At 48.7% G+C, this 8,810-nt stretch overlaps 2 protein-coding genes across 2 annotated transcripts in view; one reads left to right on the top strand and one right to left on the bottom strand.

Moving 5' to 3' along the window:
- The window catches only part of LOC127909421 (uncharacterized), a 202,774-nt gene that overhangs the window by 60,188 nt on the left and 133,776 nt on the right, over positions 1–8,810 (top strand). The window lies entirely within an intron of this gene.
- The window catches only part of LOC118378207 (integrin alpha-9-like), a 185,405-nt gene that overhangs the window by 161,590 nt on the left and 15,005 nt on the right, over positions 1–8,810 (bottom strand). The window contains 1 exon segment of the mRNA XM_052470796.1: positions 5,592–5,698. Coding sequence (XP_052326756.1) covers positions 5,592–5,698 — 107 coding nt within the window.

Genomic DNA, 8,810 nt, shown 5'->3' with positions numbered 1-8,810 from the left:
GCAGGGATCTACAGGGGCCCCATGCATGGACACATGACTCCGGAACATCACTAGCTTTCTGTTATCACCAAACCTGATGGACAGTTTAAAACAACTACTGGGACAAACTGCCACTTGATTTGCTATAAAATCTAAATGTTTTTGTACCACTTTATTTGATGAGTCCTTTTACAGATGGTCTACTACTATCAACAACATATAAAGTGCAACTCTGTTGATAAGCAACAACTTGATCGTGGTAGGTGTCAAGGTAAGAGTTAGGGCCAGGTTAATAGTTGAACATCTATAAACCACCTGTAAGGGAAAACAGCATGTTAAATACTTAGAGGTTCTTTCAAGGTGATTGATGCATAATAACCATTGGAAGTGGTATGAACATTATGCCAATATACTCCCTCAGATAATGGAAGTAATAAAATGGAGAATGACCATGGCAAAAACAGGCTTCAGGACCATGCAATGTCCACCCGGGCCAGAGACAGGTTTGAAGGCACTGTAATGTACCCCAGGGCCAGGCTTCAGGGACATGGAATGTCCCCCAGAGCCAGACGCAGGCTTCAGGGAACTGTAATGTCTCCCAGGGCCAGAGACAGGCTTCAAGGCCATGGGATGTCCCCCAGAGGCAAACTTCAGGGCCATGGGATGTCCCCCAGAGGCAAACTTCAGGGCCATGGAATGTCCCCCAGAGGCAAACTTCAGGGCCATGGAATGTCCCCCAGAGGCAAACTTCAGGGCCATGGGATGTCCCCCAGAGGCAGGCTTCAGGGCCATGGGATGTCCCCCAGAGGCAAACTTCAGGGCCATGGGATGTCCCCCAGAGGCAAACTTCAGGGCCATGGGATGTCCCCCAGAGGCAAACTTCAGGGCCATGGAATGTCCCCCAGAGGCAAACTTCAGGGCCATGGGATGTCCCCCAGAGGCAGGCTTCAGGGCCATGGGATGTCCCCCAGAGGCAAACTTCAGGGCCATGGGATGTCCCCCAGAGGCAAACTTCAGGGCCATGGGATGTCCCCCAGAGGCAGGCTTCAGGGCCATGGGATGTCCCCCAGACGCAAACTTCAGGGCCATGGGATGTCCCCCAGAGGCAGGCTTCAGGGCCATGGGATGTCCCCCAGAGGCAAACTTCAGGGCCATGGGATGTCCCCCAGAGGCAGGCTTCAGGGCCATGGGATGTCCCCCAGAGGCAAACTTCAGGGCCATGGGATGTCCCCCAGAGGCAGGCTTCAGGGCCATGGGATGTCCGCCAGAGGCAGGCTTCAGGGCCATGGGATGTCCCCCAGAGGCAAACTTCAGGGCCATGGGATGTCCCCCAGAGGCAAACTTCAGGGCCATGGGATGTCCCCCAGAGGCAGGCTTCAGGGCCATGGGATGTCCCCCAGAGGCAGGCTTCAGGGCCATGGGATGTCCCCCAGAGGCAGGCATCAGGGCCATGGAATGTCCCCCAGGGCCAGAGGCAGGCTTCAGGGCCATGGGATGTCCCCCAGAGGCAGGCTTCAGGGCCATGGAATGTCCCCCAGGGCCAGAGGCAGGCTTCAGGGCCATGGGATGTCCCCCAGAGGCAGGCATCAGGGCCATGGAATGTCCCCCAGGGCCAGAGGCTGGCTTCAGGGACATAGAATGTCCCCCAGAGCCAGAAGCAGGCTTCAGGGAACTGCAATGTCTCCCAGGGCCAGAGACAGGCTTCAAGGCCATGGAATGTCCCCCAGAGGCAAACTTCAGGGCCATGGGATGTCCCCCAGAGGCAGGCTTCAGGGCCATGGGATGTCCCCCAGAGGCAGGCTTCAGGGCCATGGGATGTCCCCCAGAGGCAAACTTCAGGGCCATGGAATGTCCCCCAGAGGCAAACTTCATGGCCATGGGATGTCCCCCAGAGGCAAACTTCATGGCCATGGGATGTCCCCCAGAGGCAGGCATCAGGGCCATGGAATGTCCCCCAGGGCCAGAGGTAGGCTTCAGGGCCATGAAATGTCCCCCAGGCAGGCATCAGGGCCATGGAATGCCCCCCAGGGCCAGAGGCAGGCTTCAGGGCCATGGAAAGTCCCCCAGGGCCAGAGGCAGGCATTAGGGCCAAAGAGAGAGGCTTGGATCCTTCATCACCCGCTGCAGGAGTTCAAAAAACACTTCAAAAAAGTAAGGTTAGAAGACCACCACCGTGGAGGGGCCAGGGACTGAAGCCTAAACATACCCAGCCAGCTGCCCTCTGATTTTTTACAATTGTTTTATTACTGCACCTTCATTTAACCAGGTAGGCCAGTTGAGATCAAGTTCTCATTTACAACTGCGACCTGGCAAAGATAATGCAAAGTAGTGCGACAAACACAACACACAGAGTTACACATGGGATAAACAAACATACAGTCAATAACACAATAGAAAAAGTCTATATACAGTGTGTGCAAATGAGATTAGGGAGGTAAGGCAATAAATAGGCCGTAGTGGCGAAGTCATTACAATTTAGCAATTAAACACTAGAGTGATAGATGTGCAGAAGATGAATGTACACATTCAATGAAGTAGAGATACTGCGGTCAAAAGGAGAAAAAAAATATATAACAATATGGGGATGAGGTAGTTGGATGGGCTATTTACAGGTGCAGTGATATGTGAGTAGGTCTGACAGCTGGTGCTTAAAGCTAGTGAGGGAGATATGAATCTCCAACTTCAGTGATTTTTGCAATTCATTCCAGACATTGGTAGCAGAGAGCTGGAAGGCGGCCAAAGGAGGAGTTGGCTTTGGGGGTGACCAGTGAAATATACCTGCTGGAGCGCATGCTACGGGTGGGTGCTGCTATGGTGACCAGTGAGCTGAGATAAGGCAGGGCTTCACCTAGTAAAGACTTATAGATGACCTGGAGCCAGTGGGTTTGGCGACGAATATGAAACGAGGACCAGCCAACGAGAGCATACAGGTCGCAGTGGTGGGTGGTATATGGGGCTTTGATGACAAAACGGATAGCACTGTGATGCACTGCATCCAATTTGCTGAGTAGAGTGTTGGAGGTTATTTTGTAAATTACATCGCCGATGTCAAGGATCGGTAGGATAGTCAGATTTACGAGGGTATGTTTGGCAGCATGAGTGAAGGATGCTTTGTTGGGAAATAGGAAGCCGATTCTAGATTTAATTTTGGATTGGAGATGTTAATTGTGAGTCTGGAAGGAGAGTTTACAGTCTAACCAGACACCTAAGCATTTGTAGTTGTCCACATATTCTAAGTCAGAACCGTCCAGAGTAGTGATGCTGGACTGGCGGGCAGGTGCGGCAGCGATCGGTTGAAGAGCATGCATTTAGTTTTACTAGCATTTAAGAGCAGTTAGAGGCCACGGAAGGAGAGTTGTATGGCATTGAAGTTCGTCTGGTGGTTAGTTAACACAGTGTCCAAAGAAGGGCCAGAGGTATACAGAATGGTGTTGTCTGCATAGAGGTGGATCAGAGAATCACCAGCAGCAAGAGCGACATCACTGATGTATACAGAGAAAAGAGTCGGCCCGAGAATTGAACCCTGTGGCACCCCCATAGAGACTTCCAGAGGTCCGGACAACATGCCCTCCGATTTGACACACTGAACTCTGTCTGAGAAGTAGTTGGTGAACCAGGCGAGGCAGTCATTTGAGAAACCAAGGCTGTTGAATTAGCCGATAAGAATGTGGTGATTGACAGAGTAGAAGGCCGTGGCCAGGTCGATGAATACGGCTACACAGTATTGTCTTTTATCGATGGCGGTTATGATATCGTTTAGAACCTTGAGCGTGGCCGAGGTGCACCCATGACCAGCTCGGAAACCAGATTGCACAGCGGAGAAGGTACGGTGGGATTCGAAATGGTCGGTAATCTGTTTGTTAACTTGGCTTTCAAAGACCTTAGAAAGGCAGGGGCAAAAAAGTATTTAGTCAACCACCAATTGTGCAAGTTCTCCCACTTAAAAAGATGAGAGAGGCCTGTAATTGTCATCATAGGTACACTATGACAGACAAAATGAGAAACAAAAATCCAGAAAATCACATTGTAGGATTTTTAATGAATTTATTTGCAAATTATGGTGGAAAATAAGTATTTGGTCACCTACAAACAAGCAAGATTTCTGGCTCTCACAGACCTGTAACTTCTTCTTTAAGAGTCTTAATATAGCTGTTGAGATGCCTCTTGGACCTAGACTTGGCGCTCCGGTACCGCTTGCCATGCGGTAGCAGAGAGAACAGTCTATGACTAGGGTGGCTGAACTCTTTGACGATCTTTATGGCATTCCTCTGACACTGCCTTGTATAGAAGTCCTGGATGGCAGGAAGCTTTGCCCCATGTACTTTGTGATGTAGTGCCTTGCGGTCGGAGGCCGAGCAGTTGCCATACCAGGCAGTGATGCAACCAGTCAAGATGCTCTCGATGGTGTAGCTGTAGAACCTTTTGAGGATCTGAGGACCCCTGCCAAATCTTTTCAGTCGACTCCTCACGACTGTGTTGGTGTGTTTGGATGTGGACACCAAGGAACTTGAAGCTCTCAACCTGCTCCACTACAGCCCCGTCGATGAGAATGGGGGCGTGCTCGGTCCTCCTTTTCCTGTAGTCCACAATCATCTCTTTTGTCTTGATCATGTTGAGGGAGAGGTTGTTGTCCTGGCACCACACGGCCAGGTCTCTGATCTCCTCCCGGTGAAACACCTACCTACTGTTGTGTCATCAGCAAACTTAATGATGGTGTTGGAGTCGTGCCTGGTCATGCAGTCATGAGTGATCAGGGAGTACAGGAAGGGACTGAGCACGCACCCCTGAGGGGCCCCTGTGTTCAAATCAAATCAAATGTATTTATATAGCCCTTCGTACATCAGCTGATATCTCAAAGTGCTATACAGAAACCCAGCCTAAAACCCCAAACAGCAAGCAATGCCGGTGTAGAAGCACGGTGGCTTGGAAACACTCCCTAGAAAGGCCGACACCTAGGAAGAAACCTAGAAAGGAACCAGGCTATGAGGGGTTGGCAGTCCTCTTCTGGCTGTGCCGGGTGGAGATTATAACAGAACATGGCCAAGATGTTCAAATGTTCATAAATGACCAGCATGGTCAAATAATAGGTCTGGGACAGGTAGCACGTCCGGTGAACAGGTCAGGATTCCATAGCCGCAGGCTGTGTTGAGGATCAGCATGGCGTATGTGTTGTTACCCACCCTTAACACCTGAGAGCGGCCCTTCAGGAAGTCCAGGATCCAGTTGCAGAGGGAGGTGTTTAGTCCCAGGATCCTTAGCTTAATGATGAGCTTTGAGGGCACTATGGTGTTGAGCTGAGCTGCAGTCAATGAATAGCATTTTCACAAAGGTGTTCCTTTTGTCCAGGTGTGAAAGGGCAGTGTGGAGTGCAATAGAGATTGCATCATCTGTGGATCTGTTGGTGCGGTATGCAAATTGGAGTGGGTCTCGGGTTTCTTGGATAATGGCGTTGATGTGGGCCATGACCAGCCTTTCAAAGCACTTCATGGCTACAGACGTGAGTGCTATGGGTCCAATGTAAGGGAATGTGCAAGTATAGACTTCTGGACACACAGATGAAACGGAATGATTCAAACAGATGTACAGGGCTGTACTGTGACCTTTGAACTCACCAGTATTTTGCCATTGGGTTTGTCCTGCCGGGCGAGGCTGACCCCCATCCACTCATCATCCCTGTCTCCCTGGCATGTCTTCCCACAAGACTCCCGGGGCTTATTCCCTGCAGGAGCGGGACAGAAGTGTTAACAATGACTGTTATATGGCGTTACAAAGAGGATGACTTTCCCATTCTCCGGGAGCCGACAGATGGAAGTGTTACCTAGAGACAGTCTCTAATACAGTTCGAAATACTAGTTGAAGTTGATCTTTGATCTTTTGTAGATGTAGCAGAAGTGGTTTGGTGAACTTTGTTCCTATGATCAGTGATCTTGCTTGATATCTGAGGACTTGTGTTAGCTGCCCTTAGATAATGCCTTGGCTTTAGCTCATCCATTGAACAAAGTCTTAAGGCATAGGTTCAACCCTGGTTTAAGTGAGGTTTACTGTTGAACAGTCTGACAATTTCAGGCCATGGACTGAATACCTATCAGTGTTGACAAGCCCATGTAGTGTGTGTATCAAATTAAAATAAAATGTTATTTGTCACATGCGACGAATACAAAAGGTGTAGGTAGACCTTAGTGAAATGCTTACTTTACAAGCCCTTAACCAACAATGCAATTTTAAGAAAATATAGTTAAGAAAACATTAACTTAACAAACTAATTTAAAAAAAACTTTGAACAAAAAAGTAACACAATAAAAAAACAATACAGAGGCCATATACGACAAAACCTTTTCCCCCTCAGGAGACTGAAAAGATTTAGCAAGGGTCCTCAGATCCTCAAAAGGTTCTACAGGTGCACCATCGAGAGCATCCTGACTTGTTGCATCACTGCCTGGTATGGCAACTGCTCGGCCCCCGACCGCAAATCACTACAGAGAGTAATGTGAACGGCCCAGTACATCACTGGGGGCAAGCTTTCTGCCATCTAAGACCTCTATACCAGGCGGTGTCAGAGGAAGGCCCTAAAAATTGTCAGACTCCAGCCACCCTAGTCATAGACTGTTCTCTCTGCTACCGCACGGCAAGCGTTACCGGAGCGCCAAGTCTAGATCAAAGAGGATTCTAAACAGCTTCTACTCCCAAGCCATAAGACTTCTGAACAAATAATCAAATGTCTACCCAGACTATTTGCATTGGCCCTCCTCCCGCTCTTTTCCACCACTGCTACTCTCTGTTGTTATCATCTATGCATAGTAACTTTAATAATTCTACCTTCATGTATATATTACCTTAACTAATCGGTGCCCCCCCCCTCCCCCACACACACACATTGACTCTGTACCAGTACCCCCCTGTATATAGTCTCGCTGTTGTTATTTTTACTGCTGCTCTTTAATTACTTGTTAATTTGATTTCTTATTCGTATTTGTTTTTTAAAACTGCATTGTTGGTTAAGGGCGTGCAAGTAAGCATTTCACTGTAAGGTTTGAAATAGCACCCATAGTGCATTACTTTTAACCAGAGATCTATGTAGGGAATAGGGTGCCATTCGAGATAGAGTTGCAGTTAGGTCATCCTATCCTGTTTAATCATTACAGAGTGTGTAGCAGGCCTCTAAGCCAAAGGAGCTCCCCAATTATTTCACTTTTGCTAACAGATAAAAGTGGCTTAGAAACGAAACATCCCTTTAAAGGTGCGGAGCTAAATTTGGACTGGTTTCTAGGCCTCTAATTGCATTGGATGTCAACTTTAATCAATTCTTAAATCTTAATGAGGATCAAAAAGACCCAAGGAATGTCTGAGAAAGGAGTAAGACTGTCTCCATCCCAAATGGCAAAGTTAACTACATTTGACCAGGGCCCATAAGGACATAGGGGGCCATTTGCGATGCAGCCTCAGACATAAAAACATGAGTTGCCATGAAGACATAAGCCTGTAAACAGCAGTAAGAAAAGGAACACACTTATTCACTTTAACAAGAATGCACTAAACTGGCAAATAAAGTGGATTAGGATCTGTTGGGTGAATTCAAAGGCATCACACAAGGAATTGTGCAATCAAGGCGCTGCTTTACAGAGTCTGAATCCAACGAATAACTTTAGAAAAAAGCAGTGGGGATCTCTCTCTCTCTCATCATGGGTACCAACAACCCTTAAACGGTTCAGTTCCTCTGCCTCCCGTCTCAGATGGCAGGCTGTGTCTCTAATGGCACCCTTCTCCCTATAGTGCACTACTTTTGACCAGGCACCATAAGGCTCTGTTGAAAAGTAGAGCACTAAGCTATATAGGAAAGAGGGTGCCATTAGAGACGCACACACATTTACTAAAGCAATTAGTGTAAATAAGTATAGTTATAACTGAGGCTACTTCCAGAGTTCATCGCTAATATTTTCTCTGAGACAACCTGGGGCTGAACTCCCTCTGTCTGGCGTGATTCATAGTAGCCCTCTCTCCCTCTTGGTGTGTGTGTGAATGTGTATGAGAGAGAGACAGTGAAACAGAGAGACCAGCGATACAGAGAGACAGAGGGGCAGAGACAGGGAGATGAGAGACACAGAGAGACCAGAGATACAGAGAGACTAGAGAGACAGAGAGACCAGAGAGACAGAGAGACCAGAGAGACAGAGAGACGAGAGACAGAGAGACCAGAGAGACAGAGGGGCAGATGGGCAGAGACAGACAGACAATGGGGCAGATGGGCAGAGACAGACAGACAACGAGGCAGAGAGCAGATAGACAGAGGGGGAGAGAGACAGAGAGACAGGTGGGGAAGAGACCAGAGAGACCAGAGAGACAGAGAGACTAGAGGGACAAAGAGACCAGAGAGACTAGAGGGACAGAGAGACCAGAGAGACTAGAGGGACAGAGAGACCAAAGAGACAGAGAGACCAAAGAGACAGAGAGACCAAAGAGACTAGAGGGACAGAGAGACCAGAGAGACCAAAGAGACAGAGAGACCAGAGAGACCGAGACCAAAGAGACAGAGAGACCAGAGAGACAGAGAGACTAGAGGGACAGAGAGACCAGAGAGACAGAGAGACCGAGACCAAAGAGACAGAGACCAGAGAGACAGAGGGGCAGATGGGCAGAGACAGCGAGACAACGATGCAGAGACCAGAGAGACAGAGGGGGAGAGAGACAGAGAGACGGGTGGGGAAGAGACCAGAGAGACAAGAGAGACAGAGAGACCAGAGAGACCAAAGAGACAGAGAGACCAGAGAGACTAGAGGGACAGGGAGACCAAAGAGACAGAGAGACCAGAGAGACAGAGACCAGAGAGACGAGAG

This window comes from Oncorhynchus keta, chromosome 2, assembly GCF_023373465.1.
Source record: "Oncorhynchus keta strain PuntledgeMale-10-30-2019 chromosome 2, Oket_V2, whole genome shotgun sequence".
Taxonomy (NCBI): Eukaryota; Metazoa; Chordata; class Actinopteri; order Salmoniformes; family Salmonidae; genus Oncorhynchus; species Oncorhynchus keta.
The sequence above is the reverse complement of the archived record's forward strand: the minus strand, read 5'-3'. Positions and strand labels throughout refer to the sequence as shown.